The 27,767-nt window shown below is 50.5% G+C and overlaps 4 protein-coding genes across 6 annotated transcripts; 2 read left to right on the top strand and 2 right to left on the bottom strand.

The window, feature by feature from the left end:
* Positions 1 to 76: 76 nt before the first annotated feature.
* On the top strand, positions 77 to 8,007 carry Cfb (complement factor B). The gene is made up of 18 exons (XM_090355981.1): positions 77 to 246; positions 340 to 573; positions 1,164 to 1,349; positions 1,481 to 1,654; positions 2,526 to 2,627; positions 2,739 to 2,875; positions 3,418 to 3,556; positions 4,003 to 4,134; positions 4,393 to 4,494; positions 4,813 to 4,950; positions 5,432 to 5,529; positions 5,642 to 5,759; positions 5,936 to 6,089; positions 6,181 to 6,257; positions 6,427 to 6,527; positions 6,622 to 6,754; positions 6,839 to 6,888; positions 7,173 to 8,007. Exons 1-18 carry the CDS (start codon positions 183 to 185, stop codon positions 7,326 to 7,328), a joined length of 2,295 nt encoding a protein of 764 aa, XP_090212107.1. The 5' UTR covers positions 77 to 182; the 3' UTR covers positions 7,329 to 8,007.
* Nelfe (negative elongation factor complex member E) lies at positions 7,527 to 13,732 on the bottom strand. Its single transcript, XM_090355997.1, has 11 exons — positions 13,655 to 13,732; positions 13,157 to 13,239; positions 11,441 to 11,510; positions 11,192 to 11,337; positions 10,566 to 10,640; positions 10,427 to 10,464; positions 9,884 to 10,257; positions 9,629 to 9,773; positions 9,413 to 9,467; positions 9,077 to 9,179; positions 7,527 to 7,700 (listed from the first exon to the last, which is right to left on the bottom strand). The coding sequence occupies exons 2-11, from the start codon at positions 13,229 to 13,231 to the stop codon at positions 7,603 to 7,605; spliced, it is 1,179 nt and encodes a 392-aa protein (XP_090212123.1). The 5' UTR covers positions 13,232 to 13,239; positions 13,655 to 13,732; the 3' UTR covers positions 7,527 to 7,602.
* Positions 13,733 to 13,911: 179 nt separating this feature from the next.
* Skic2 (SKI2 subunit of superkiller complex) lies at positions 13,912 to 25,337 on the top strand. The gene is made up of 28 exons (XM_090356057.1): positions 13,912 to 13,989; positions 14,072 to 14,175; positions 16,294 to 16,403; positions 16,502 to 16,619; positions 16,708 to 16,822; positions 16,946 to 17,020; positions 17,502 to 17,555; positions 17,647 to 17,834; positions 17,942 to 18,070; positions 18,288 to 18,433; positions 18,774 to 18,920; positions 19,290 to 19,374; positions 19,532 to 19,638; positions 19,916 to 20,062; positions 20,132 to 20,228; positions 20,417 to 20,629; positions 20,712 to 20,822; positions 21,624 to 21,854; positions 22,215 to 22,352; positions 22,493 to 22,630; positions 22,747 to 22,851; positions 23,155 to 23,302; positions 23,381 to 23,507; positions 23,722 to 23,932; positions 24,052 to 24,162; positions 24,234 to 24,452; positions 24,857 to 24,997; positions 25,091 to 25,337. Exons 1-28 carry the CDS (start codon positions 13,968 to 13,970, stop codon positions 25,289 to 25,291), a joined length of 3,738 nt encoding a protein of 1,245 aa, XP_090212183.1. The 5' UTR covers positions 13,912 to 13,967; the 3' UTR covers positions 25,292 to 25,337.
* A 48-nt stretch (positions 25,338 to 25,385) lies between these two features.
* On the bottom strand, positions 25,386 to 27,750 carry Dxo (decapping exoribonuclease). 3 transcript variants are annotated; one of them, XM_090355994.1, is made up of 7 exons: positions 27,469 to 27,750; positions 26,874 to 27,238; positions 26,475 to 26,710; positions 26,171 to 26,390; positions 25,909 to 26,044; positions 25,677 to 25,771; positions 25,386 to 25,597 (listed from the first exon to the last, which is right to left on the bottom strand). In XM_090355994.1, exons 2-7 carry the CDS (start codon positions 27,230 to 27,232, stop codon positions 25,444 to 25,446), a joined length of 1,200 nt encoding a protein of 399 aa, XP_090212120.1. In that variant the 5' UTR covers positions 27,233 to 27,238; positions 27,469 to 27,750; the 3' UTR covers positions 25,386 to 25,443. The 3 variants fall into 3 exon arrangements, with proteins under 3 accessions (XP_090212120.1, XP_090212119.1, XP_090212122.1); XM_090355993.1 differs by having other exon boundaries at positions 27,481 to 27,749; XM_090355996.1 differs by lacking the exon at positions 27,469 to 27,750 and having other exon boundaries at positions 26,852 to 27,048.
* Between the last annotated feature and the right edge of the window lie 17 nt (positions 27,751 to 27,767).

The following is a 27,767-nucleotide window of genomic DNA, read 5'->3' as shown; positions in this document are numbered from 1 at the left end:
CCGGAAAGTATGTGGGGCGGGCACAACAGGCTACAGGTGCCAGAATGGATTGCATAAAAAGCTGGGGACTGGTGGAGAAGAGAGTGTGTAGTCAGGCCAAGATCTAGGGTTTCCATTTGGGTTCTGAAACTGGAGAAGTGCTCCAGACCTCAGCCTGAGCTTCTCTCCTGTCTTCTAGCAACATGGGGCACAATTCCAGTTCTCAACTCTGCCTTGTATCCTTCGTCTTAGCCTTCTTGTGTGGAGGTAAGCATGGATCACGTCTTTCTCATCCTTCTTGCTACCCCTTGCATCCCTCCTGGCTTTGCAGGGCCAGGCTTCATCAGCTTTTCTCTTCAGGTGTGAGTACAACACCATTGCCTGAGGACCAGCCCCAAAGTTCCTGTTCTTTGGAGGGGGTAGAGATCAAAGGCGGCTCATTCCAACTTCTTCAAGATGGGCAGACCCTTGAGTATGTGTGTCCCCCTGGCTTCTTCCCATACCCTATGCAGACTCGCACATGCAAATCTACAGGCTCCTGGAGTACCCTGAAGACTCAAGACCAAAAGATTGTCCAGAAGGCGGAATGTAGAGGTTTGTGAGCGGGAGGGGGAGGAGTGGGGTGGTCACAGAGGCAACAGAGCAGGTAGAGAGCTGCTTAGGGTGTTTTATTTACAGCTGAGTTGAGAATAGCAGACTGACTAGTTGGGCTGCATGGGGTAAAAGTATGCCTAGCGTCAGTGGCTCATGCCTGTAATCCTAGCCACTCAGGAGGCTGAGAATCACAATTTAAAGCCAGACGAGGCAGCAAAGTCCACGAGCCTCTTATCTCCATTTAACCACAGAAAACCGGAAGTGGTGCTGTGGATCAAAGTGGCAGAGTGTTAGCCTTGAGCAAAAGAGCTCAGGGACAGTGCCTAGGCCCTGAGTTCAAGTCCCAAGACCCCTCTCCCACCAGACAAACCAAAAGAATCACTTCTTGGGGTTCAAATGGGAAAGTCAAGGGAGTTGACCTTCTCTAAGCAATTGCCCGTAAAGCAGCCCTTGCAGTAAAGAGACTACTCAGAGATGGGGAGGGAGGAGCAGCCATGAGCTATGCTGGGAAGTTGCTGTTTGTCAGTGACAAGGAGGGACAGGTTGAGGATATCTTTTCCCTCTTAGTGACTTCTACTTTTGCTTCAAAGCAATTCGTTGTCCAAGACCACAGGACTTTGAGAACGGGGAGTACTGGCCTCGCTATCCCTACTACAACTTGAGTGATGAGATCTCTTTCCACTGCTACCCTGGTTACACGCTCCAGGGCTCTGCCAATCGCACCTGTCAAGCGAATGGCCGGTGGGATGGACAAACAGCCATTTGTGATGATGGAGGTAAGAAGCATGTTTGCCATTGATATTGATCTTATCTTTCTTTGATGGCAGACAGAGGAATTGGCACTGTAACTTTTCTCTGACCTCTGAGCCTCACACTTGCATTCCCTCTGGGTTTTGTCCCTCTGCAGCGTCCTACTGCCCCAACCCAGGCATCCCTATTGGCACAAGGAAGGTAGGAAGTCAATACCGCCTCGAAGACAGTGTTACCTACTACTGCAGCCGAGGACTTACCCTGAGAGGCTCCCAGAAGCGGACCTGCCAGGAGAGTGGCTCTTGGAGTGGTACAGAGCCTTCCTGCCAAGGTGACTTTTGGCTTGCTTCCTGGTCTAAGTGTGCCCCCTCAATAGAGCACTGTGTCATGCCACCTCCCAACCCCAACCTTCTCTTGAGTCTTCTTCCCACTTCGGGAATCAGTCTATCTAATCACTGGTTCTATTTATTTATTTTTCCAGTCTTGGGCTTGAACTTAGGGCCTGGGCACTGTCCCAGAGCTTCTTTGGCTCAAGGCTAGCACTCTACTACTTGAGTCACAGAGCCATGTCTGGCCTTTTCTGCTTATGTAGTACTGAGGCATCAAACCCAGGGCTTCATGCATGTTAGGCAAGTACTGTACCACTCAGCCACATTCCTAGCCCCTAGTCCCTGATTTTATTATTATTATTATTAGCCAGTCCTGGATTATTATTATTATTATTATTATTATTATTATTAGCAGCCAGCCCTGGGGCTTGAACTCAGGGCCTGAGCACTGTTCTTGGACTTTCTAAAGGCTAGAGCTCTACCGTTTGAGTCACAGCACCACTTCCGGCCTTTTCTATGTATGTGGTACCAAGGAATCAAACCCGGATCTTTGTGAATGCTAGGAAGCACTCTATCATATCACTAGGCCAAATTCTTGGCCCTGGTCACTGTTTTTTTTTGTTTTTTTTGCCAGTCCTGGGGCTTGAACTAAGGGCCTGAGCACTGTCCTTGGGTTTTCTCAAGGCTGGAGCTCTACCACTTGAGCCATAGCACCACTTCCAGCTTTTTTCCTATGTATGTGGTACCGAGGAATTGAACTCAGGTCTTCGTGCATGCTAGGCAAGCACTCTACCACTGGGCCAAACTCCGGGCCCTCACTTTTTTTTTTTTTAAACACTCTAAACACTTGACCTAATTTCTGATCTTTCCCAGACTCCTTCATGTATGATACCCCCGAAGAGGTAGCTGAAGCCTTCTTGTCCTCCCTGACAGAGACCATAGAAGGAGTTGATGCCGAGGATGGACACAGCCCAGGTTTGAGGGCAGAAAGGGAAGTGTGTGTGTGGGGGTGTTTGGGGAAGAGAGAGATGGGGTAGGGGGAACCATGTATGGCTGGAGCCTGAGACTCTCTCTGCTGGCATACAGGGGAACAACAGAAGCGGAAGATTGTCCTGGATCCCTCAGGCTCCATGAACATCTACTTGGTGCTAGATGGATCAGATAGCATTGGTGCCAGCAACTTCACAGGGGCCAAGAGGTGTCTCATCAACTTGATTGAGAAGGTGGAGTTCCTGTTCCCTTGGAGGGGGGGTGGGGGGACTCTGACTAGACCTCATTGTGGCTCTCCTCCTCCTCCTCCTTCTTCCTTCTTCTTCTTCTTCCTTTTCTTCTTCCTCTTCCTCTTCCTCTTCTTGTTTTCTTGCCAGTCCTGGGGCTTGAACTCAGGGCCCTGGCACTGTTCTTGAGCTTTCCCAAATCTAGGATTCTGCCACCTAAGCCACAGCACCACTTCTGGCTTTTTCTGTTAAGGAGGTATCAAGGGCTTTGTGCATGCTAGGCAAGCACTTTGCCACTAGGTCACATTCCCAGCCCTCCCTTATGTTTCTTACACCCTCTGAACCAAAGTGTTCCAGGACGCCCCAGGTCTTACTCTTCCTTTCCCCTTTTATGTGATGTTATAGCTTGATGTTTAACACAGGTGCCTCTCTGAATTCAGCTTTTGAACCTCTTATTATGGCCTTCCCTGTCTGAGCAAACATGTTGAATTTTCCCAACCAGGGTATTATACTTTCAAACCATGACCTCTTGCTCCCTTCACCTACAGGTGGCGAGTTATGGAGTGAGGCCAAAATATGCTCTAGTGACATATGCCACAGTTCCTAAAATCTGGGTCAGAGTGTCTGATGAAAAGAGCAGCGATGCTGACTGGGTAACAGGACAGCTCAACAAAATCAGTTATGAAGGTCAGAGGTTAGGGAAGAAAAGCTGGAGGTTCACTTTGGGATTAGAAGTCAGAAGGCTCTGAGTGTGTGTGTGTGTGTGTGTGTGTGTGTGCGACAGAGAGAGAGAGAGAGAGAGAGGGAGAGAGAGAGAGAGAGAGAGAGAGAGAGAGAGAGAGAGAGAGAGAGAGAGAGAGAGAGAATTAGAGGCGTATTGATTGAAGCACAAGCGTGATGCTTAACATCCTCCTGTGTTATCCGCTGAGTATTTTACTATGGCCATCCCTGTCCCAGAAGGCCTGCTTTGTAGCCAAGGGTTGGAAAAAGGGTTCTTGGGCAATGAAGGCTAGTGGGAACTTGGGTGGTGACTGAGATCACTCAACGAAGTTGAAAAAGATGTGGGATTTCAGCTGTGACAGAACTCCAGGGCTCAAGACAAAGTGAAGGGATGACCTCTTTTCTCTCCACAGAACACAAGTTGAAGACAGGAACTAACACCAAGAAGGCTCTTCAGGCAATATATAGCATGATGAGCTGGGCAGGGGACGTCCCCCCTGAAGGCTGGAATCGCACCCGTCATGTCATCATCCTCATGACTGATGGTCAGAAAGGACCTTTTTCCTACCCCAGCCTCCAAACCCACACATAACACTAGACTAAGATGGGGCCCTGAATTTAGCTTATGGATGGCTACTGAGCTTTCCTGTGATGGGGGGATAATTCTCCCCAAGGCTGTGATTTGTCACCTCCATCCCACTGTCAACCTGCTTCCTTAACTATGTGCCACTGCCTCCAGCCAATTTATCTTCTTAGAGCCCCATCCTCACCTCCCATTTTTATGGTTCCTGACTTCTCTGTAGGCTTGCATAACATGGGCGGGGACCCAGTCACCATCATTGATGAGATCCGGAATTTGCTGGACATTGGCAGGGACCGCAAACATCCCAGGGAGGATTATTTGGGTAAGTGGCTTGCCCAGGATCTAATACCCCTTTTTTTTTTTTTTTTGTCCTGGGGCTTGAATTCTGGGCCTGAGCACTGTTCCTGAGCTCTTCAGCTCAACGCTAGCACTCTATTACTTTGAGCCACAAAGTCATTTCCGGTTTTCTGGTGGTTCATTGGAGATGAGTCTCAGACTTCCATGTCTGGGCTGGCTTTGAATCACAATCCTCAGATCTCAGCCACCAGAGCTGCTAGGATTAGAGGCGTGAGCCACCGATGCCCAGTAGCACCCTGACTTTTTAAGGCCTTGACCTTCAACTGTCCTTTTTCTTCTTCAGATGTATATGTGTTCGGAATTGGGCCAATGGTGGATCAAGTGAACATCAATGCTTTGGCTTCCAAGAAAGAGAATGAACATCATGTGTTCAGAGTCAAGGACATGGAAAACCTGGAGGATGTTTTCTTTCAAATGATTGGTAGGTAAAAACAAGAGCACAGCACCAGGTAAATACAAGACCATCAGGAAATCAGGCTCTGCCCGGGATCTCCTGAAGTTGCTCATTTCCCTCTACCCTGACGGCCTTAGTTCTCGTCTATCTTGACTTCCTTATTGTTTCCTGGCACTATTTCCTGACCTTAGAATCACAGAACTCTGGGTAATCTCGGAGGTTTTTCTATAGTACATTTCATAGATGCGGAAACTGAAGCCAAAAGAGGCCTAGGAATTGTAAGCCACTAGGAGTTGGTTCTCAGAATATCCAGGCTTTTGATCATAGTCCTAAGTTTTTTCCATCACACCATCACAGGGGCCCTTTGCCCCTACATAAGGAATCAAATATTCCCAGACTTTCTCCTGTGTCTTTGCTTCCCAGGGCACGTAGAAATTCCTCCAGAAATGACTGCTGCCACTTGGGAAGGAAGTTTTCTCAGCCTTCAACACATTCTCCTTTCCTACAGATGAAACCAAGTCCCTGGGTCTCTGTGGCATGGTTTGGGAGCACAGCCAGGGTACTAAACACCACAAGCAACCATGGCAGGCCAAGATCTCAGTCACTGTAAGCACAGCATTCTAGTGGGGGGCGGGGCTTGTAGGAGTTGAACAGTAAAATGTTCACATCAGATTGGCTTATGAAGGTTGAGCTTCTTTTCTTATTGTTCTGTTCCCAGCGTCCTCTCAAGGGACATGAAAACTGTATGGGGGCTGTGGTGTCTGAGTACTTTGTGTTGACTGCGGCACACTGTTTCACTGTGGAAGACGAGAAACACTCTATCAAGGTCAGCGTAGGTAAGGATGCACCAGATAGATTCTGAGCTCCAGGCAATTCTCCCCCTTCCTTAGCATCACACACTCCACCTGTCCTCACTGCAGTCCCTCCCTTGTCCTCTGGGTCGGGAGGAAGGAAAGTCACAGGGCCAGAGGTAGCCCACAGAGAAGCTGTACCTATTCTCTTCTCTCCTCAGGAGGGATGAAGCGAGACCTAGAGGTAGAAGAAGTCCTGTTTCACCCCAACTACAACATCAATGGGAAGAAGGCACAAGGAATCCCTGAGTTTTATGACTATGATGTGGCCCTGATCAAGCTCAAGAAAAAGCTGACGTATAGCCAGACTCTCAGGTGAGAGCATGTAGTAACGTCCCGGGGGAGAGAAGGCTGGAGGAGTGGGGTGTAGACAGGCCATTCACGGCTCTGTCCCCATCTCCCACAGGCCCATCTGCCTCCCCTGCACCGAGGGAACAACGCGAGCGCTGCGGCTTCCTCAGACAGCCACCTGCCAGCAACACAGTAAGGCATTATTCTGGATAGAATAAGGATGAGACTCCAGGAGATAAATGGGGCGTGAGGGAGCTGCAGTAAGGGCAGCTTGGGCTGGAAGGACATCTGACAGGTGACAGAGGCAATGGGGAGATGGTGCTGGGGCGGCTGGAGTGATCTAGTTTGTCTATTTGTCCAGAGGAAGAGCTGCTCCCTGCAAAGGATATCAAAGCTCTATTTGTGTCGGAGGAAGACAAGAAACTGATTCGGAAGGGAGTTTTTATCAAGAATGGAGATAAGGTGAACTGAGAGGATTCTAAGATTTTCTAGGCCTCACCCTTCTCTAGTCCAGCTTTATCATCTTTCTCTCCCATGCTTCCCACTTTCCCTACAGAAAGCCAGCTGTGAGAAAGATGCTGAAAAGGCTCCAGGCTATGAAAAAGTCAAGGACGTCTCTGAGGTGGTCACTCCCAGGTTCCTCTGTACTGGAGGGGTGGATCCCTATTCGGACCCCAATACTTGCAGAGGTGAGAGGCAGCTTTTTGGCTATGTTCTAAGTTCCTGAAGCCCAATAGATTTTTTTTTTTTCTAACAGCCTCTCTCTTCCATAGGTGATTCTGGTGGACCTCTGATCATTCACAAGAGGAGTCGTTTCATTCAAGTAAATGCCTTTTTCTTATCTGCAGAGAGATACCAAGTGGCTAGGATGGCCCCCAGAGCAGAAAAGCAAGCTCAATGCATGTGGCTAATAAAAGGAGGGCAGAGTCTCCCTCATCTTAGGACTACTGCTTGGAAAGTGCCGGGCCATGTGTCTGGTGTATATGCCAAGGATAAAGTTTAGCTAGGCTCCTTTAGGTCAGCTTAGATGCAAATGGGAATAGCCATGCTTCCTAGCATTAGGAAGAAATCCAGCAAACGATCCATGCCATCTCCTCCCTTTGGCAGGTCGGTGTGATCAGCTGGGGAGTGGTGGATGTCTGCAAAGACCGGAAAAGGCAACAGCGGGCACCTGCTTATGCCCGAGACTTTCATATCAACCTCTTCCAGGTGCTTCCCTGGCTCAAGGAGAAACTCAAAGATGAAGATTTGGGTTTCTTATAATGGGTTTCCTGATGAAAGAGGGCATGGGAAAATTAAAACAGCTGTGATAATAACTGCGTTCCAGCTCCTTTTGGTGTCAAGAAATGGGGGATGTGCACTGGCCATCTTGTTTAACAACTGAGATGAAATCTGACAGCTGTTTTTGAAAGGCCTAACCCCAATCCCAAGTGCTGAAAAACCAGAGGCTGAAGGAAGATGTGCAAGCTTCCAGCTCAGTGTTTTACTGAGGCCAGCATTGGGGGCATAGGAGGCACAAGGAATCCAGCTTCGTTTTCTAGAAGCCATCTACAAGGTTTTCCTTATAGACATCATCACTGTAGACAATCTGGGTCCTCTTGTCTCGGTGGCAACCATTAGGGCTGTTCTGGACAGCTAGGGAGGGAGGAGAGCAACAGTTAGGTTTGAAAGAGACCATGGGTCAAACCTGAGGTCCACAGCCTCACTACTTCACTCCTGGCAGCCAGTCTTCATGCTGCCCTCTGCTGGCCAGGATGGCCTCTGGTGACCAGTGACGGTCAACCCCATCATCATGGAGTGTGTTTTTATGGCACAAGTAGAGACTGTGATGAACATTTTGTTCTTAGGAAAATCCCGAAATGTTTTCATAGCTGAAATGTGAATGATATTAATCTACTGCTTTTGGTCAGTACATCAAAAATTAAAGATTAGAAACTCTGTAGCCTTTTGTTGATATACTGTTCAATTCTGATGTCTACAGTGTCTTGGTCTGAATCCTTCTGTTTATTCCCTTTCCAGGAGACTCTATTTCCAGGTTAGATGGGTTATTGACACTGAGAGATGCTACTAGCTCCACTAGAACTGACACAGGCTAGCTGCGGCTCTCAGTGCGCTCGTTCTAGCACGCTGCTGCCCCTGGCTTCTTCCTTTCCTCCACAGGAGATGACCCTCACTTCACATCGTCTAAGGATTCTATCTTCACCACTTCGGGGCCAGAATGAATCTGTCTCACCTTCCATTCCCTTTGGTCTTTGTACCTTGTCTCTACTGACCAGCCCTCTTTCTCAAAGCCTGTGTCCTTTGACTTCACTGGCCCAGGGCCTCTGGTGCCTGCTCCCAGCCCTCAGACCTGTCCTCCCATCTCCTTTGCAGCAACTTCAACTTCAGCCTAATACGTCAGGATTTCTGGAGACATGTAGAACACAAGAAAGGAGTTCCTATTATTTATATTCTTGGATATTTCCCAAGCCAGACCTGTTTTATATTTTTATTTTTCAAATCCTGGGCCTTGAACTCAGGGCCTGAGCACTGTCTTTGGGCTTTTGCAAGGCTAGAGCTCTACCATTTGAGCCACAGCACCATTTCTGGCTTTTTTTCTTCATGCATGGTAGGCAAGCACTCTACCACTCGGCCAAACTCCTAGCCCCAGACCTGGGTTTTGTTGTTCCTGTTTTTTCCTCTAAAAGCAATCTACCCGATGATTCTATCATTATTTAGCCATTCTGTGATATGGATGAGATTTAGTCGCCTTTCTCCTATTGTATACCTCAGTTCCGCAGGCTTAATTTCAAATTCTTGCAAAACATGCTATACACCAGCTCAGAACAAACATGTTGCACAGATGTTCTTCTCCATCCTCACCAACTCGGGCTCCCATTTTCCCTGTTTCAGTCACTGCTTTAGGAGTCATTTTCAATAAACTTTGACCCCTATTCTCTTTGCAAAAACCCTGGGGGGTTCAAAGAAACCAACAAGGGGAGGGGATGAGCGGAGGAGACTCCCGTTCTTACCGAGGGAGCCCCACACAGACTTGCCAGTTGCAGCATCCAGCATGGGCTGTTTGCGGGCAATGTTCACTTTGAGCTGCACGGATTCCACCTGGGTTCCATTGAGCTGAAGTAGCAGAGGATAGGGGACAAAGGAGAGGGGGCAGGCATTAGACAACCAATGGAGTTATTCCATGGGTTGCTATCCTACGAGTAGACTGAATAGGGATTTGAGAATGTATGTTTTTTCTGCGTGACTACAAAGAGACCTTGTCATGAGGAATTTCCTCCAGACAAGTAATTTGAGAAAACATGAGGCTGGCAGGAGGAAAGGAAAGAACAGTTCTGGGAAGTCCCAACCTCAGCAACGGCCTGATCTGCAGACTCCATCTTTTCATAGGTGACGAAGGCACAGCTGAAAAGAGAAAACAGGGTTAGAAAAGGGCCTATGGGACTCCCCTAGGGCAAACTAAATTCAGTGTTCACTGCCTGCTATAGACACAGTGGCTTCCTCCCACAGATTTAAACATTCTAGGCTGCATCTACAACTTTTATCATCCCTGTTGTCATCCTTACTTTCTGGGTGGGTCCATGGAGAGGTCAATGATGTTTCCAAAGGGAGAGAAGGCCCCACGAAGGAGGGTGGGTGTCATGTCTTCTCCATACACATAAAGAGTGTTCCCTTTCCGAGGGGCCCTGCGTTCAGGGAACGAGTCTGACCCTATGGGTCAGGAGTCACAGTCACAAGACAAGTCAGTCTCAGCCTCTACCTTAGCACATCTTACTTAAACCCAGGTGAAGTTTTCTTCCCCACCAGCCACTGTCACTTACTGCGGAAAGGGCCTTCTCGGTCTCTGTCCCGGTCCCGGTCTCTGTCCCGGTCCCGGTCTCTGTCCCGCTCCCTATCTCGATCTCGATCTCTGTCTCGATCCTTATCCCGCTCCCGGTCTCTGTCCCTGTCCCGGTCTCGGTCCCGGTCTCGGTCCCAGTCTTTGTCTCGATCCCGATCTCGGTCTCTGTCGCGGTTTCTCTCATGACTGCGGTCCCGGCTTCGGCTTCGGGGTGGGGAGGCTGAGGAGCAGGCACCCCGTTCTTCATAGCCCCAGTCGAAGCTTCTAGGAGGGCCATCGCCGGTTCCTGGCCCTCCCTCTGCTTCTTCTCCATCCGGCCCCAGTTCTCGAAGTCGATCACTAGAAGACACAAAGCTGAGAAGCAAACAGCAAGGTCAAGAGAGGCCTTTACCTCTTTCTCTCATTTCCTGCTGGAGACTCAACAAATACTACCTCTGTAGCTCCTCCCACTCTACCCCAAACCTCCCAAGAAATCAGACCATTGACTCCCACACCAAGGGGGATCCAGTTTTATCTATCTAACCTCTCATACAAAGATTTCCTCTGGGGACGTCTAGATGACTGAAAAAGAGACCAAGAACAGTTAGGGTGATGTCCAAATACGTGGGTTTCTTGTCTTTCTCAAGGTTCAGCCCCGCAGGTTGAGAACTGGGAACCAGTACCTCCTGTAGGTCATCATCAGCAGATATGCTCCTCTGGAATGGCTGGAAAGTGGGGACAGGTCCCTTCTCAGGGTCCTGGAGAAGAAACAGATGAGTGGTTGGTGTTGGATTAGAAAGCTGCCCTTTCATGAGATGGATGGCTCTTCTTCCTTCTTTCTCATGGTATCTCTTTCTCATTTTTTTTCTTTTTTAATCCTACTACATTCCTTACATGATTATGTGTTGTTTTTAAATAAATGACCTAATATTCATGTAAAGCATTTGGTTTGCCTAAACCTCTTTTGAACGTGATGAGTTTTTTTTTTTTTGGTGTAAGTTGTAGGGCTTGAACTCAGGGCCTGGGACCTGTCTCTGAGCTCTTCAGCTCAAGGCTACCACTGTACCACTTGAGCCACAGTGCCACTTTTGGTTTTCTGGTGGATAATTGGCGATAAGAGTCTCATGGACTTCTGTGCCAGGCTGGCTTTAAACCAGATCTCAGCCTCCTGAGTAGCTAGGATTACAGGTGTGAGCCACTGTGCCTGACTTGAAGATAAATTTTTACCCCTATTAAATCAGTTCCCTGCTAACTTAGAGGGATGCTCTCTGATATTACCGGTCCCCTGAACAACCCAACTTATGCTCACCTTCAATTTCCCCTCTAGGGTTCGAGAGCGTTTGAAGCCTGAGTTTTTGGTCTCGGCTTTGATGGCACTGATGGCTCCTGACTTCACCAGCTGTTTTGCCTGCTCTGTTGCTGTGGCTGTGTCCACCACAGGCTGCTCCGAAAGTGCTGGAGTGGTAGGGTGGTGAGGGAAAGAGACAGTTTATGGACTGTGGCAGAGGTCAGCTTCATGCCACCCACTTTTCCACCTTCTCCATTTCCCATCACTCACAGCGTTTGACGCCACCTTGGCTGGCTGTGCTGCTGCTACTTTGCTTCTTCAGAGCTAGCAATGCCTTTTTCTGGGAACGAGGATAAGAAGAGAGGTCATGTGGGTCAATCCCTGGTTATGCTCACTCCCAATATCTCTGTGTATATCACTTCAGGACAACTCTCTTGGAGATAACAAAGTAAATAGAATACCTGGGGAGGTGCACAGAGGAAGCCCTGTTTATGGCATCTGGTCCCCCATATAATCTATAATGCTAGCCATATTTAACCTAACCAAACCATGGTATCTGGAGACTTTCAAGATAATTATTTTTCAAGTAGAACAAAATAAAGCATGAACGAGAGCTAGTCAGCCTTCACTTCATCCATCCATTCTCTGCGAATTCAATGAGGTCCAGATACTGTAACAGAATTATACAGATGTAACATACATGGTTGCTACCTTTAAGAGCTCCCTCAAGAAGTGTGCAGTCCAGGAAATAAAATAACTCGATTGAATTGCCACAAATGATTCTAACAGGCACAGATTATTCACAGCTGAATGCAAAGACTTCATGTCACTTAGTTAGCTATTAAACTGGAATCTAGGTAGGCTCTGCGTAACTAGGAGATTTTTAGATAAAAGCAGGGTGACAAAGATGCAGTGAAAGGTTCAATCTGTAGAAAAATGGTTTTAGGAATGGATGTCTTGGGAGCAGCAATGGTTCTGTATGATAAGAATAAAGACTGCAAACTGAGACTTCGTTCTATACACAATGTGAAATCTCTTAGTTTTGAGAAAGAGAACTGAATTTAACATTTTCAACGCATCATTTTAACAGGAGTAAAAAAAAAAAAGTATGCCAAAAAATGACTGAGAAACTTAGGAGACTATTACAACACTTAAGTGAGTGTCAGAAAAGCCCTGCTTTGAGGTTTTCCCAAAAATGAATAAACAGAAGAAATGAAGTAGAAAGAAACACAAAAAAAGACTTGCTATGTTGGGTGTGGTGGTCTATGTCTGTAGTCTCAGCTATTTAGGATGCTGAGGCACTCTTCAAGACTAGTTGGGCACTAATTGTTCATACCTTTAATCCTAGCCTAGGAGACTGAGATCTAAGGACCACAGTTCAAAACTAGCCCAAGCATGAAACACTCACCTTCATTAACCATCAAAAAAAAAAAAGCTGGAAGTAAAGCTGTGGCTCCAGTGGAGCACAACAAGCTCAGGGATATGAGTTCAAGGCCCAGGACAGGGAGACACACACACTAGTTGGACTACATCTTCAGAAAAAAAAAAAAAAAGGCTATTTGGCTATGCAAATAGTACCAAAGTGAAAGATGAGATTTTGAGTTCAAAATACAGGAGAATTGAGAGTAGTCAGTCCTATCTGAAAGATCAAGAAAGGGGACTAGCTTAGACAGGGTTATGATATAGTTTCAATTTGGGCATCTGAAGTTTTTCAACAAGGCATTGGATGGAAGTGGGAAATCTTATCTTGGGAAATCTAAGTGGGAAATGGAACCTAATCATCAGGTCATAGGAGTGTTACTAAAAGCCACATGAAAGGGTGAGGATTCCATGAGAGACTGCACAGGAAAAGGACATGGTCCACATGAAGGCTTCGGAACACCCACTCTTGAATCTGCAGTGTTGAGATGTCTCCAAAATCCACCATCCCATCACACTCACCCCAGGAGCTGTGAGTAGCTCATGCCCCTCACCTCACTTCCTCACCTTTTTCTTGAGTTTGTTGAATTTCTTCTGTAGAGCCTCCTCCTCTTCGCTCAGTCCCGGAGGTATCACCAACATGGTGGTTCCTGGTTCAGGGGCAGGACCCAAGACATCTTTCTCCATTGTCACCACCCTGTACCCCAGATCACTTTTCCAGGACTGCCTACTCCTATCTTCGGCCTCTTTCTAACCCTCGTGTAAACCAGGCAGCCTTTCAACCTCCCGCTCGTCCTAATCAACTAGCATACGCACGTCTGCCGGGGTCCCAGACCGGGTTCGTGGCCCTCGGAGGGGGTGTTGTAAAATACCTGGACCATCGCAAAGACGACGGCACCCGATCGCCCCCCTCCCCTCACTCTCATTAGGGTATGGCCAACCGTGGGGTCCCGACGGCAGAGGGGACGGTTGGCCGCGCATGGCGCTTTCCGAGCCACAAAAGAGAAGAAAGCAGAACGAGAGCTCCGAAGAAGGGGGCGCAGAGTGAGGAGGGGGAAGACTTACCTGAGGGGGCGGCACCCGGGGCCCCACGGTCTCAGGAGGCGCCCGCGCCAGCCACCGCGAGCGGGCTCAGAGCGATGACGTAGGAGGGGGCGGGCGGAGAACGCGGTAACCAAGGCTGCCGCGGCGCAGGAACTTCCGCCCGGCCTTCCTCAGTCCCAGGATCCGCCCTACATCGCTTTCGCCTACGCCGCCGGAGTGGGTGGGGGGGGGGGGGCGTGCCGGAAATTGGGAATGTTTTGTCCCGCCCTCTTCGGGGCGGGGCTTCCTGCAAGATCTCTGAGTTTCCGGGCTGCTGCGCTGCGGTGGCTCCAGGATGTTGGAGACCGAGAGACTCGGTGAGGGGGAAGATGTTTGGGACGGAGTGGACAGGTGGAATGACTCATGACCCCTGACCTGTGACCTTTGCCTCCCTCGTAGTGCTGCCTCCCCCAGATCCCCTGAATCTTCCCCTTCGAGCGGTGGAACTGGGATGCACTGGGCGCTGGGAGCTGCTGAATGTGCCCGGAGCCCCCGAGAGCACCGTGAGTACCTTTTGACCCTTCGACGTGCCTGAAACTAAACTCTACCCTCCCTGTAGTTGGATCCAGCAAGGCCTGGCTCTCCCGAGGAGAGACACTGCCATCTGGGCTCCCCCTGTTGCCAGGCAGGCTGTAGCCCGGTGGATCTGGAGTGGGTCAGACCCACGTGAGGGTGGCATGCAGGGGTGGCTGGACACGTTTTAGCTCCAAGATCTGCTCTTCGGGAGGTGTCTTTTCTCTTTGGAGCCCTCCTTGGTCTGCCAGGAGCAGAACACTTGGGAGCTGAGGTCAGGGTGAGCTTTTGAGCCCTTGGCTCGTTCTTGGATCTGAGCCGCCCTTTTAAAGTTAGTGCTTCTCATCTCTGGGTGTGCTGCATGGGTAGCACAAGCACCCTTTGAAAATTGCACACTCTCAGGTCTGGCCCTCTTACGAGGCTGAAACACCAGATTTGCGTTAATGACTGCTCCAGGTAATTGAGTTTCAGACCGTTTTGGACAACCTTTGGAAAATAATGCTTTAGCCTGGTTGTCCTAGTCTGTTTGGCATAGCTCTCTCTCCCTTCCTTCCTTCCTTCCTTCCTTCCTTCCTTCCTTCCTTCCTTCCTTCCTTCCTTCCTTCCTTCCTTCCTTTCATACGGGGGTTTGAATGCAGGGCCTAGAATTTGCTTGGCTGGCACTCTATCATTTGAACCACACTTCTAGCCTTATCTTATGCTGGTTATTTTGGAGATGAAGTCAAGTGATTTTTTTCTGCCTGTGCTGTCCCCAAACTAGGATCCTCCAAACCTCACCTCCTGAGTAGCTAAGATTAAAGGCACGAGCCACTGGTGCCTAGTATTCATTTCTTTAAAAAAAATTGATATGCTAAGGTGATATACAGAGGGGTTACAGTTACATAGGTTAGGTAATCAGTACAATTCCTTTTGGACAATGTTACACTGTCCTTCAGTTTTCATTTCCATTCTTTTTTTTTTTTAGGATTTTATTTTTTTATTGTAATTAGTAAAAGGGTTACATGATATTTGCCAGATAGAAGGTGCATTAATTCACATACATTGATACCCTTTCACATGTCTTGGTACCCATTACCTCCCCCCCACCACCCCCATTCTTTTCTTTTCTTTTTTTTTTTGCCAGTCCTGGGCCTTGAACTCAAGGCCTGAGCACTGTCCTTGGGCTTTCTCAAGGCTAGAGCTCTACCACTTGAGCCACTACACCACTTCTGGCTTTTTTCTATGTAGTGGTAGTGAGGAATTAAACCCAGGTCTTCGTGCATGCTAGGCAAGCACTCTACCACTAGGCCAAACTCCTGGCCCTCCTTCATTTCTAATCTTAACACAAATCCCATCACTTCTTTTGTCTGTACTTTATCCTTTCTTAAATAATGTGTGTGTGTGTGTGTGTGTGTGTGTGTTTCTCTCTCTCTCTCTCTTTTTATTTTTTTGGCCAGTCCCAGGGCTTGAACTCAGGGCTTGAGCACTGTCGTTGGGCTTTCTCAAGGCTAGAGCTCTACCAGTTGAGGCACAGCACCACTTCCAGCTTTTCTATGTATATGGTACTCAGGAGTAGAACCCAAGTCTTTGTGCATGCTAGGCAAGCACTCTACTACTACAAACTCCTGGTCCCTAATGTCTCTTTCTTTTCTTTTGTTTTTGTTGGTCTTGGGGCTTGAACTCTGGGCCTGGGCACTGTCCCTGAGCTTTCAGCTCAAAGCTAGTGCTTTACCACTTGAGCCACAGTGCCATTTTTGGTTTTCAGCAGTTAATTGGAGATAAGAGTCTCATGGAGGGGCTGGGAGTTTGGCCTAGTGGTAGAGTGCTTGCCTACTATGCATGAAGACCCGGGTTTGATTCCTCAGTACCGCATACATAGAAAAAGCCAGAAGCGGTGCTGAAGCTCAAGTAGTAGAGCTCTAGCCTTGAGAAAGTCCAAGGACAGTGCTCAGACCCTGAGTCCAAGCCCCAGGACTGGTAAAAAAAAAAAAAAAGGGTCTCATGGACTTTTGTGCCCTGGATGGCTTTGAACCAAGATCCTCATATCTCAATGTCCTGAGTAGTGAGGGTTATAGGGGTGAGCCACTGCGCCTGGCTTAACTAATGCCTCTTTTCTTGCTCTGTCCCAGCTTCCCCATGGTCTTCCTCCTTGTGCCCCAGATCTGCAGCAAGAAGCAGAGCAATTGTTTCTCTCATCTCCAGCCTGGCTTCCTCTGCACGGTGTGGAACATTCAGCTCGGTGAGGAGTCTAGAGACTCCCAGACTAGGGAGATAGGCCAGTTGATGGAAGCTGGGATAGGAAATAAGGACTCAGAAAGCCACTTTCCATTTTTATAGGAAATGGCAGAGGAAGACAGATCCCTGGTCTCTCCTGGCTGCTGTGGGAGCCCCAGTCCCATCCGACCTTCAGGCCCAAAGACACCCAACCACAGGCCAGATATTGGGCTACAAGGAGGTAAGAAGTCAGGCTGTTGGAAGTAGATTTTGGAGAAAGGAATTGGAAACAGGATGAGCATCACTGGTACTTTGATCTCTTGTCTCAGGTCCTGCTGGAGAACACAAACTTGTCAGCAACTACTTCCTTGTCTCTTCGACGGCCTCCAGGGCCCGTCTCTCAGTCCCTATGGGGAAACCCAACACAATATCCTTTCTGGCCAGGTGACTCTTGTGGGGACAGGGTGAGAGGAAAAGGGGGGTTTTTAGTCTTCAGAGAAGGCTTCCCTACTCATTCTTGTTCTGCTCTTATCCTGTGAATTCCTAACTGGCCACCCTCTTCCCTAGGTGGGATGGATGAGCCCACCATAACAGATCTGAGCACTCGGGAGGAGGCTGAGGAAGACATAGACTTTGAGAAAGGTGAGGAGGGCTCTGAGGCCGGGCCCTGAGGAATAGAGCCCAGATAGGCCAGTCACTGGGCTGCTGCTGGCCTTCCTGCTTTTGCAGATTAGGAAAAGGTGTTCCCCAGGACCAAAATGGGAAAAGGTGACCATTTTATAATATATTTTTTCCATCTCATACAAAATGTTCAGTGGGCCAGGAGTGTGGCCTAGTGGTAGCGTGCTTACCTGGCATGAACGAATCCCTGGGTTCGATTCCTCAGTACCACATACACAGAAAAAGCTGGAAGGGGTGCTGTGGCTCAAATAGTAGAGCACTAGCCCTGAGCAAAAAGTGCCCATTCCCTGAGTAGAAGCCCCAGGACTAGAAAAAAAGAAAAGAAAATGTTCACAGTGGACACGCCATCAACAAGGCTGTTGGTGTCTGTATTATTACAGTATTTAACTTGTATGACTGCATCAGTGGCTATGATTTGATCTCTCTGTCCCTGGCCCTCCAGATCTTCTCACTGTTCCACCTGGCTTCAAGAAAGGCATGGACTTTGCCCCAAAGGGTGAGTTTGAGAAGGTTTTTGTGGTGATGTCCTTCTCCTCTAGACAGATATGGACTCGACAAGGTGGTCCCTTTTTTGCCTTGTTCCTCAGATCACCCGGCTCCAGCACCTGGGCTACTCAGCCTCAGCCGTCTGCTGGAGCCTCTAGATCTGGGGGGTGATGAGGAGGAAAGTGAGACAGTGGGACCGCCAGGAGGTCCCAGAGGAGACACTGTTTCAACCTCTCTCTCTGATGCTCCTCTGGCCCGAGCCAGCAGCTTGGAGGACCTAGTGTTGAAGGTTGGTGGTTCTAGGAGCTGGAGGCTCTGCCATGGGGAGGGTAGAGGCTGGATTGGGCCCGAGCTCTCTGGCTCTCCCTTCCTTACCCCTGCCACTGATTCTTCCAGGAGGCATCTGCAGTTGTAGGCCCCGTGGAGGCTCCCAAACCCCCACCTCAGGAGGAATGGGCCATTCCTGTGGACGTCACTTCCCCCGTTGGTGATTTCTACCGCCTCATTCCCCAGCCAGCCTTTCAGGTACTAAGGCCCAGTTGTCATATATTCCTCCACTTCTTGGTGGCCCACACCCTGGCCCTGTTCCCCTCCCATTACTTGTTTCCTCTTTCCACTAGGTCTCTTTCAGGCCAGTCACCAGTCCCAATCCGCCTCCTGTCTTCTTTCTTTCCCCCAGAACCTGAGAAATCAGGAAGGCCCTCCTTTTTTCAGCCATCATTGCTCTCTCTTTCTTTTACAGTGGGCCTTTGAGCCAGATGTGTTTCAGAAACAGGCCATCCTGCACTTGGAACAGCATGACTCTGTCTTTGTCGCAGCGCACACATCTGCAGGGAAGACAGTTGTAGCTGAATATGCCATTGCACTGGCCCAGAAACACATGACTCGGTACAAGTCTCCTCTTTAGCTTCTCCCTTTGCCAGCCAGTCCTGTTTTCTCCTGCTTTCATTCTGGACCTCGTCTCTACTCCAATCTACCTTGTCCTTTAGATGTAAGGTTTAGGATAGAGAGACTGAGATGGGAGCTACAGAGGAATGAAAAGGCGTTTATAATTTAAGCATTCATTTAAAAAGAGTGGGAGCTGATATTTTGTCTGAGGTCATTTTGGGGAAAAATTATCTGAGGCCATTTGAGTAAAAAGGGGAGCACTGGAGCCCCTGGGGTATGGGCCTGAGAGGGGTCCCTGAGTCTATGTGAAGGGACTGGCTGATTTCATACCTCTTCTTAGAACCATTTATACATCACCCATCAAGGCCTTGAGCAACCAGAAATTCCGGGACTTCCGAAACACATTTGGAGATGTGGGGCTACTCACTGGGGATGTGCAGCTGCACCCAGAGGCCTCTTGCCTTATCATGACAACAGAGATCCTTCGGTGAGAGAGGGGCCTTCACAGATGGATTTTGGGTGGGCAGGGGAGGCTGCCACAGGGTGTGCCAGCTGAGGCAGGGTGCAGCGGATGGCCTCTGTCATCTGTCATCTTTTTTTTTTTTTTTTTTGTGGGTTATGGGGCTTGAACTCCGTCTGGGCACTGTCCCTGAGCTCTTCAGCTCAAGGCTACCACCCTACCCCTGGAGCTAAGCCCCACTTCCCTTTTTCTTAAAGTTTACTGGAGATGAGAGTCTCAGGTTCTTTTCTGCCCTGGCTGGCTTTGAACCTTGATCTCAGCCTCTCCTGAGTAGGTAGGATTACAGGCATGAACCATCATGCCTGGCTCGAGTCAACCCTGTGCCTCTTCTCCCAGCTCCATGCTGTACAGTGGCTCAGATGTGATCCGGGACCTGGAATGGGTCATCTTTGATGAAGTTCATTATATCAACGATGCCGAGGTAAGGAGGCACAGGGTCTCCTGGGAGACTTTTTGAATAGTTCCTCTGTTCCACACATCCTCAAGACTTCACTGCCTTCTTTACCCACCAATGGAACTCAAGGGCACTAGGACAGCCCCTCAGCTCCCTGTGACCTCTGTCCCCTGTCCATGCTCAGCGTGGGGTCGTGTGGGAGGAGGTGCTCATCATGTTGCCAGACCATGTCTCCATCATCCTTCTGAGTGCTACTGTCCCCAACGCCCTGGAGTTTGCTGACTGGATTGGGTGAGATGTGTGTCCTGGGGTGCTTCGTTCAGTAGGTTGTAATATTCCTTTGCTGGGGTGTAGCGTAGAGGCAGAGGCTGCTATGAGAAGGATCAGGTCAGGATGGGGCTTTGTTAAGGACTGCGGGATTCCTGTGGGGCCCAGAACTTTGCATGTTAAGATGGGATGGAAGAGTACAGCCTTCTATTCTGGATGAAGTCAGAAGGATTGGGGAAGGGGGTAAAGTTGGGGTTTCCTTCCTGTACTCCCAGTCTGATCTGCTCTCTTTTGCCCTCAGACGGCTGAAGCGTCGCCAGATCTATGTGATTAGCACGGTTGCCCGACCTGTCCCCCTGGAGCACTATCTCTTCACAGGAAACAGCCCCAAGACCCAGGGGGAACTCTTCCTGCTGCTAGATTCCCGAGGAGCCTTCCACACCAAGGGGTAAGCTCAGAGCTAGAGGAGTCAGGGCTGGGTCCTGCCTCAGCATGACGCCACCCCTCCGTGTTCCAGATACTATGCAGCTGTGGAGGCCAAAAAGGAGAGAATGAGCAAACATGCCCAGACCTTTGGGGCTAAGCAGCCCACACACCAGGCGGGGCCAGCACAGGTGAGAGCCGGGAGGGTTCTGTATTCACCAACATCTGTTTCTCTACCACCTTTTTCTCCTCTCATCCTTAGGGACTTGGACTCAAGGTCTGAACCCTGCCTGATTTGCCGTGACTTCCCCTCCTCCACTGCTTTGGCTCCCACTGCTTCCAGGATTCAACCTCTGCCCCTTTCCCTTTTGTTGCCCAGGACCGTGGCGTGTACCTCTCTCTCTTAGCCTCACTGCGCACGCGGGCCCAGCTGCCTGTGGTAGTGTTCACTTTCTCTCGGGGCCGTTGTGATGAGCAGGCCTCAGGCCTCACCTCGCTGGACCTCACGACAAGTTCAGAGAAGAGTGAGATTCACCTCTTTTTGCAGCGCTGTCTGGCGCGCCTCCGTGGCTCTGACCGACAGCTGCCCCAGGTGTGCTCGGGTGGAAATTGGCAGAGATTGGAGGTTCTGAGACCTATTCCTCCAGACTGAGGGCCATCTCCCTCTTCCACAGGTCCTCCACATGTCAGAGCTCCTGCATCGGGGCTTGGGTGTACACCACAGTGGCATTCTGCCCATCCTCAAGGAGATTGTGGAGATGCTGTTCAGTCGTGGCTTGGTAAAGGTGAGCATGGTGGGGAGAAAGGGCTTTTAGGCCCTGGCTACCCACTTGGGGTAGCTACAGGTCAGAGGAGCAGAGGCGAGGCAGCATAATACAGGAAAGAACCTAGGTTCTGAGCTGGGCACAATGACATAAACCTCCAAAGCTAGCAAGCACTTGAAAAGTCACTAGTAGTCAGGCGCTGGTGGCTCATGCCTGTAATCCTAACTCCTCAGGAACGTGAGATCTTAGAATCATGGTTTGAAGCCAGCATGGGCAGAAAAATCTGTGAAACTCTTATCTCAAATCAATCACCAAAAAATCTGGAAGTGGCACTGTGGCTCAAAGTGGTAGAGTGTTACCCTTGAGGAAAAGAGCTCAAGGACAGCTCCCAGGCCCCTGATTCAAGCTCCATGACCAACAGCAACCACAAAAAAAGGAAAAACAATCAGATATATGACATGTGAGTTACAAACATACCTGTACAAAACAGGAAATAATTCTGTAATAAAGATTTCACACAAGAGCGGGGAGTTTTGCCTAGTGATAGGGTGCTTGCCTAGCATGCATGAAGACCAGGTTTGATTCCTTGGTACCACATGCATAGAAAAAGGTAGAAGTGGTGCTGTTGCTTCAAGTGCCAGACGACTAGCTTTGAGAAAGTCCAAGGACAGTGCTCAGGCCCTGAGTTCAAGGCCCAGGGAAGGTAAAAGCGGAATATAGAGGTTAAAGAAATGGGCAAGTCTATCGCAAAATGAGGAAACTGCTAGTTTAGAGTGTGTGCAGAGCTCCTTTGCTGATCCCTCTCTTTCCTTTCTGTCCCAGGTCTTGTTTGCTACGGAGACCTTTGCCATGGGTGTAAACATGCCAGCACGTACAGTGGTGTTTGACTCCATGCGCAAGCATGATGGCTCCACCTTTCGGGACCTGCTCCCTGGGGAATATGTGCAGATGGCAGGCCGGGCGGGCCGAAGGGGCCTGGACCCCACAGGCACTGTCATCTTGCTTTGCAAGGGCCGTGTGCCTGAGATGGCAGATCTACACCGCATGATGATGGTGAGCAGAGGCGACGTGAGGACGAGCCCGGCTGCACTCCAGCTCTGGAGCTCTACTGGCTTCTTTCTTTCTGTGTGCCTCTCTCTTCTCTTCAGACTTACTTTGCTTGTGAAGCCAAGGGAAGAGTTAAGCAAATCCAAGGAAAGGATTTGGTTCCATCTCTATCTATGATCCCTGTAAACACCGGGCTAGGTGGAGTCTTTGAGAGCCTGTGTGCTTTCATTGGCTTTCTTACATTTCAGAGGAAGGGAGGAGTATCTTGTATAGTTGCAAAGCCGGGAACAGATCTGAATAGAACTGGTCCCCAGAGGGCTGGCCAAGGAATGTCAGTCCCACCTGAGTTCTCTGACTTGGCTCCAGGGGAAGCCTTCCCAGCTGCAGTCCCAGTTCCGCCTCACGTATACTATGATCCTCAACCTGCTGCGGGTGGACGCCCTCAGGGTGGAGGACATGATGAAGAGGAGCTTCTCTGAGTTTCCGTCCCGCAAGGACAGCAGGGTGAGACGATCGGGATGACCAGTACTGGCCAGACAAAGGCAGACTTGGAAGAGATGGGCATCTAAAAGCTAGTGTGGTGAAGATGGGGGTATGGTGTGCTGGGCTTGAAGTCTCTTATTACATAACCTTCCTCTGCTCAGGCCCACGAGCAGGCTCTAGCTGAACTAACTAAGAGGTTGGGGGCCTTGGAGGAGCCTGACACGACTGGCCAACTGGTTGATCTGCCTGAGTATTATAGCTGGGGAGAGGAACTGACAGAGACCCGGAATATGATCCAGGTGAGTGTGGGGGAGTGCTGGGGAGATGATGGGCAACGGGAGTAAGCAGAGTGGGTGCTCTGAACTTAGTCCTAGCGCTGCCTCCTCACCTAACTCCTTGTGTGTATGCCCTTCAGCGACACATCATAGAGTCTGTGAACGGGCTGAAGTCCCTCTCAGTGGGAAGAGTGGTGGTTGTGAAGAACCAGGTGCATCACAACGCCTTGGCTGTGATCCTGCAGGTGAGATTTAGGCCCCAGAGGGTTGGGAGTGAGGGAGTAATCCTTAGTCCCAGCTTTTCCCCCTGGCAAGGGGTGAGGCTGGCGCCACAGTGTCCTCCTTTTCCTCTTGCCCATCACTGCCACTTCATGCCACCTCCTTTTCCTGCTCCCTGGAGAAGATGCTTTGCTTGGTTTGGTCACCCACCTCCAGACTGATGGGCTTACCTGGTGTTTTCCTAACTGCTACCTAAGAGTGAGCATCTGGTCTCTGCCTTTGTTGTTTATTCCTGACATCCTTGTCCTGTGTCCTTTCTGCATCCCCAGGTCTCCTCAAACTCCTCCAGCAGAGTCTTCACAACCCTAGTCTTATGTGAAAAGCCTGCCTCCGAGGATCCGCAGGACAAGGGAGCAGCCGCTGCAGACGTGCCCCACCCAGATGATCTGGTGGGCTTCAAGCTCTTCTTGCCTGAAGGTGAGAGGCAGGTTTCTGGTTTCCTGACTGCAGTGTGAGCTGGAGTCATGGCAAGGTCTGACCGTTCCATTTTCCCAGGGGCCTGTGACCACACTGTGGCCAAGCTCCAGCCAGGAGATGTGGCTGCCATCACCACCAAGGTGCTCCGGGTGAACGGGGAGAAGATCTTGGAGGATTGCAGCAGACGGCAGCAAGCGAAATTCAGGTCGGGGATGCTGGGGAGTCCTTTTCTCAGGAAAGGGCATGGGGTAGTACCAGGTGTGAGGAGGGTGTGAGGACGGCTCCTCAGCCTCAGGAGAACGGTGACGTCTGGGCAGGGGAGTGCTTTGCAGGGGAATTCCCCATAGAGGTCTCTGGGAGATTCCTATGGCAGAGAAGCCTATTACCCTATATCTTAAAACCCACACTTTTTAATTCAGGAAGGATCCTCCCCTTGCAGTGGTGACCACTGCTGTCCAGGAATTGCTGCGTCTGGCTCAGGCTTACCCAGCAGGACCCCCTACCCTTGACCCTGTGAATGACCTGCAGCTCAAGGATGTGTCAGTGGTAGAGGGTGGTCTTCGGGCCCGGAAGCTGGAGGAACTGATTCGCGGGGCTCAGTGTGTGCACAGTCCCCGTTTTCCTGCCCAGGTAATTCCCAGGCAGGGAGGAGGGCTCTTCCTCTGTGTTCCCCCGTAGACTAGCCTGTTGCCCTTAGTGCACCCCTGCAGAGGGTGAGGATGCTGATAGACTTGCTGCTTGCTCCGCAGTACCTGAAGTTGAGGGAGCGAATGCAGATTCAGAAGGAGATGGAGCGCCTGCGCTTCCTACTGTCAGATCAGTCACTGCTGCTGCTCCCTGAGTACCACCAGCGAGTAGAGGTAGGAGGCGCAGGAGTGGAGGTGGGGAGTGGGGACAGGATGGCAGGCCTCCCCTACCATCTTTATTACAGGTGCTCCGAACCCTGGGCTATGTGGACGAGGCGGGCACTGTGAAGCTGGCAGGACGAGTGGCTTGTGCCATGAGCAGCCATGAGCTGCTCCTCACTGAGCTCATGTTTGATAATGCATTGAGCGCCCTGAAGCCTGAGGAGATTGCAGCTCTGCTCTCTGGCCTGGTCTGCCAGAGTTCTGGGGATCCTGGGGATCAGCTTCCAAGTACCCTCAAGCAGGTAGGAGACACTACCCCCTCTCCTTTTCCTGGGCTCCAGCATCGTTAGCCCCGCCCACTAGCTGACCCCCTCCAATTGGGCAAATGAATATGGCTTTTTTTTTTGTCGGTCGCGGGGCTTGAACTCTGGGTCTGGGTGCTGTCCCTGAGCTCTTCAGCTCAAGGCTACCACTCTACCCCTGGAGCCACAGCGCCACTTCCAGTTTTCTAATGGTTAATTGGAGATGAGTCTCAGTCTTTAGTGCCCGGGCTGGCTTTAAACTGTGATCCTCAGATCTCAGCCTCCTGAGTAGCTAGGATTACAGGCGTGAGCCACCATGCCTGACATGGCTTCTTTCTTGATGCCAGGATTTCTTGGTCCTGGAGCAGGAAAGTAGGCCTCAATTTCCTTTCCCCCTTCTGCAGGGTGTGGAACGTGTCTGTGCCGTGGCCAAGCGGATTGGTGAAGTCCAGGTAGCCTGTGGCTTGAACCAGACAGTGGAGGAATTCGTGGGAGAGCTGAATTTTGGGCTGGTTGAGGTTGTGTACGAGTGGGCCCGGGGTATGGTGAGTACACAGAATTTGGGGTTTTGTGGATAGTTGATTAGGTGGATGCCTAGGCCTGGCACACATTCATTTCTTATTCTGCTTTTCTTACAGCCCTTCTCTGAGTTAGCAGGACTCTCAGGAACCCCTGAAGGCCTGGTGGTGCGCTGCATCCAGCGCCTGGCTGAGATGTGCCGCTCACTGAGAGGGGCTGCCCGTCTGGTAGGAGAGCCTGTACTGGGTGCCAAGATGGAGACAGCAGCCACCCTGCTACGGCGGGACATCGTCTTTGCGGCAAGTCTGTATACCCAATGATGAACCCTTGGGTAAAAGTGTAATAATAAAACAGCAAACTACAGTATCCTTGAGGAATGGGGCAGAAGTGAATCAGCTGAGAAACAGCAGAGAATCGCTGAGAAATATGCCTTTACTCTGTGCATTGACATAGGATAGGTTCCTTCAAAACATCAGTCCTTGGGGGAGGGTGGTGTCTTGGGGGATGATGAGAGGTCTTGGGCCATGGCTTCCACATACCATGTGGGCAGGAAAGTATAGGTACTATCTCGATGTACAGACACAGTGACTGGATGGCCAGGCTCCCAGGAGAAGAGGTGGACGAGCCTAGAGGCAGATGGAGGTTGGGATAAGGAGTGGAGGCTAAGTTCCTGGAATCCAGGGGAGAAACAGCTGAATGTCTCACCTGGGGTCATCTTGGATAACTGTGCTCTGTGCAAAAGTAAGGAAGGCAGCACAGAAGTTCATGCACACAGAGGGATTCCAGCCATCTCGGTCATTCTGGAGTGGGCAGAGGAGATAGAAGGCTGGCAATCAGGTGATGGTGGGAGGAGGGCAAGGCAGACAACAGTCTTAGTCTGAACCAATAGTCTGGGTGCAAGGGGTAGAAACAGGTAAAAGCTGTGACACTGACTTACCCTGACGTGTTCAAACATCTCCATGGTAGGAAAGGTCTTGAAGGAACAGACACAACCCTCTGGGTTACGGAAGCCAGCAACAACATTTGGGACCCCTAGAAGGAATGACTGAGCCCACCATTTTAGGAGCTTGTATCTAACAGGAAAAGCAAAGAGTTAGTGAGATCCCTCCTCTCCCCTCCATTCTGTCCTCACCTTCTTCCCCAGGGCCCCTTCCCAGCTGTTAATGTGGGCTCTTGTCTTGCCTACCCCTATCCTGTACCTGTAGAAGCTCCTCCACTGGCCAGGACTGTGCATCTCTTTAGAGGTCTTGAGCTCCACATAGCAGGTGGGGGGCTGTGTGGATGGAGCCTGAGGGTCAATACAGTCTACCTCCCCCGAGAAGAGCAGAGGGTGGTTTCCCAGGCGGCTGCGTAGCACAGAGCAGAAGGCCACGTTCGTGTTAACCTCCCCAGAGGGGTCTGGAGAGCCTCCAGGTTTGTCTGTACAAGAAGAGAAGCAGCAGTGGGGGTAGAGGCTCTCAAACACATGGGGAGGGGATAGACCAGAGTAGGGATGACTCTCACCTGCACACATGTACTGCTCGAACTTGTAGCCCATGTACGTTAGCTCCCGGAGAAGGGGTGGCCGTGCAAGCCTCTGGGCTCGAGCAGCTTCTGTCTCCACCTCACTCAGGTACAATGTTCCCTGGAACCGAGAAGCTGCCAACTGCCATCCCTCTTGCCGTTCATATGGTGTGGTCAGCAATTTTGTCAGGTGCCCTCTCCATGTCACTATGGCCCCTGCCAGCCAGCCTGGACCCCTGAGAGGGAAGAGTCATAGGCTGGGCTTGACACACAAGCCTTAGCTCGGCTAGTTTTCTCATTGTAAATCCTCATAAGAATTGAGTCCCATTCTAGCTGTGGCTCTGATGCTAGAGAGTAGGGCAAGTCTAAAGTACTACTCGTGTGTTAAGCTTAGCTCACCCCTCCAGCTGGCCTCGGTGTTCCAGAAGCCAGCGTAGCAGGTGGTCCAGCCTCTCTTTGATCTCCTCATCCCGAGGTTGGTATCGGTCAGTGTATCCATCTCTGAGGTCAAAGTTGGGGCTGGGTCCATTGGTTGGGGGTGGACTGTAGTACCGGAGGGCTCTGGCATCTCCATGGTACTGACGCTTGGCATCCAGGGAGAAGCAGCCTAATTCAGAAGGGCGCCGGTAGAAAGGAAAGGATCCAGAGTACCGGGCAGGTTCTGTGGACAATGAAGGTGCTAAGCAAGGGAGTTTGTTCTGAGGCTCAGCTACTTCTATTTTCTCAGATCTTCTCTTCCTGGTCCCTGTGGACTCCATGAGGTCCTGCGAGGGAAAAAGTGGCATGTTATAAAGTAGGTGAGGACCAAGCAAGCATCCTCCCAGGTTTTGGCCTTGAAGCAAACAAGTCCCAGCCCCTCAGCCAGCCAAGTACCCAGCAGCCTTTTTCCTTGCCCTGTGCCCTCACTCCAGAGCTCTCCCCCCCCCCCCCACGCAGACATGGGTAGGAAGTTTGGGTTCAGATGAAGGACCCGTTTCCCTCAAAGCCCTCCAACCTTGACTTTCACCTCCGCAAGGCTTGTGACGTCAGGGTAATCGCGTCAAAAGCCGAAGAAGGCTGCAAAGGTGGTTTTTCTGCTTCGGATGACGCCTTCATTCAGCGACTGTTGTGTGCAAATCCCTCGGGGCGGGGAGTGGCGCCAAGGTTTACTCCCGGAATTGGAGCCCAGCGCGGCCACTGCCCACGCCAGGGTTCTCGGCAGGAGCCAGTCGGCGGCCGTGGGGAGCCGCGGCTAGGTGTGAGTGGTCCCGGCGCCCATGCCTCCAGACGCAGGCCGGAGAGAGAGCCAGCAAC

This window comes from Megascapheus bottae, chromosome 22 (genome assembly GCF_031878675.1).
Source record: "Megascapheus bottae isolate mThoBot1 chromosome 22, mThoBot2.hap1, whole genome shotgun sequence".
Lineage (NCBI taxonomy): Eukaryota > Metazoa > Chordata > Mammalia > Rodentia > Geomyidae > Megascapheus > Megascapheus bottae.
Note: the sequence above shows the minus strand (reverse complement) of the source record. Positions and strands in the feature narration are given on the sequence as shown.

Excerpts from the sequence above, each read along its gene's own strand:
- Skic2 (XM_090356057.1), top strand. The coding sequence starts at position 13,968 with ATGTTGGAGACCGAGAGACTCG. Across the intron at positions 17,021-17,501 it reads AGACATAGACTTTGAGAAAG|ATCTTCTCACTGTTCCACCT; the intron begins GTGAGGAGGGCT and ends CTGGCCCTCCAG. Across the intron at positions 20,063-20,131 it reads GGAGCCTTCCACACCAAGGG|ATACTATGCAGCTGTGGAGG; the intron begins GTAAGCTCAGAG and ends TCCGTGTTCCAG.
- Dxo (XM_090355994.1), bottom strand. The coding sequence starts at position 27,232 with ATGGAGTCCACAGGGACCAGGAAGAGAAGATCTGAGAAAATAGAAGTA. Across the intron at positions 26,711-26,873 it reads CACCGAGGCCAGCTGGAGGG|GGGTCCAGGCTGGCTGGCAG; the intron begins GTGAGCTAAGCT and ends CTTCCCTCTCAG. Across the intron at positions 25,598-25,676 it reads GTTATCCAAGATGACCCCAG|GCTCGTCCACCTCTTCTCCT; the intron begins GTGAGACATTCA and ends ATCTGCCTCTAG.
- Nelfe (XM_090355997.1), bottom strand. The coding sequence starts at position 13,231 with ATGTTGGTGATACCTCCGGGACTGAGCGAAGAGGAGGAGGCTCTACAG. Across the intron at positions 11,338-11,440 it reads CCAAGGTGGCGTCAAACGCT|CACTTTCGGAGCAGCCTGTG; the intron begins GTGAGTGATGGG and ends CTACCACTCCAG. Across the intron at positions 9,774-9,883 it reads CCGAGAAGGCCCTTTCCGCA|GGTCAGACTCGTTCCCTGAA; the intron begins GTAAGTGACAGT and ends CCTGACCCATAG.
- Cfb (XM_090355981.1), top strand. The coding sequence starts at position 183 with ATGGGGCACAATTCCAGTTCTCAACTCTGCCTTGTATCCTTCGTCTTA. Across the intron at positions 1,655-2,525 it reads TACAGAGCCTTCCTGCCAAG|ACTCCTTCATGTATGATACC; the intron begins GTGACTTTTGGC and ends GATCTTTCCCAG. Across the intron at positions 3,557-4,002 it reads CAACAAAATCAGTTATGAAG|AACACAAGTTGAAGACAGGA; the intron begins GTCAGAGGTTAG and ends TTCTCTCCACAG.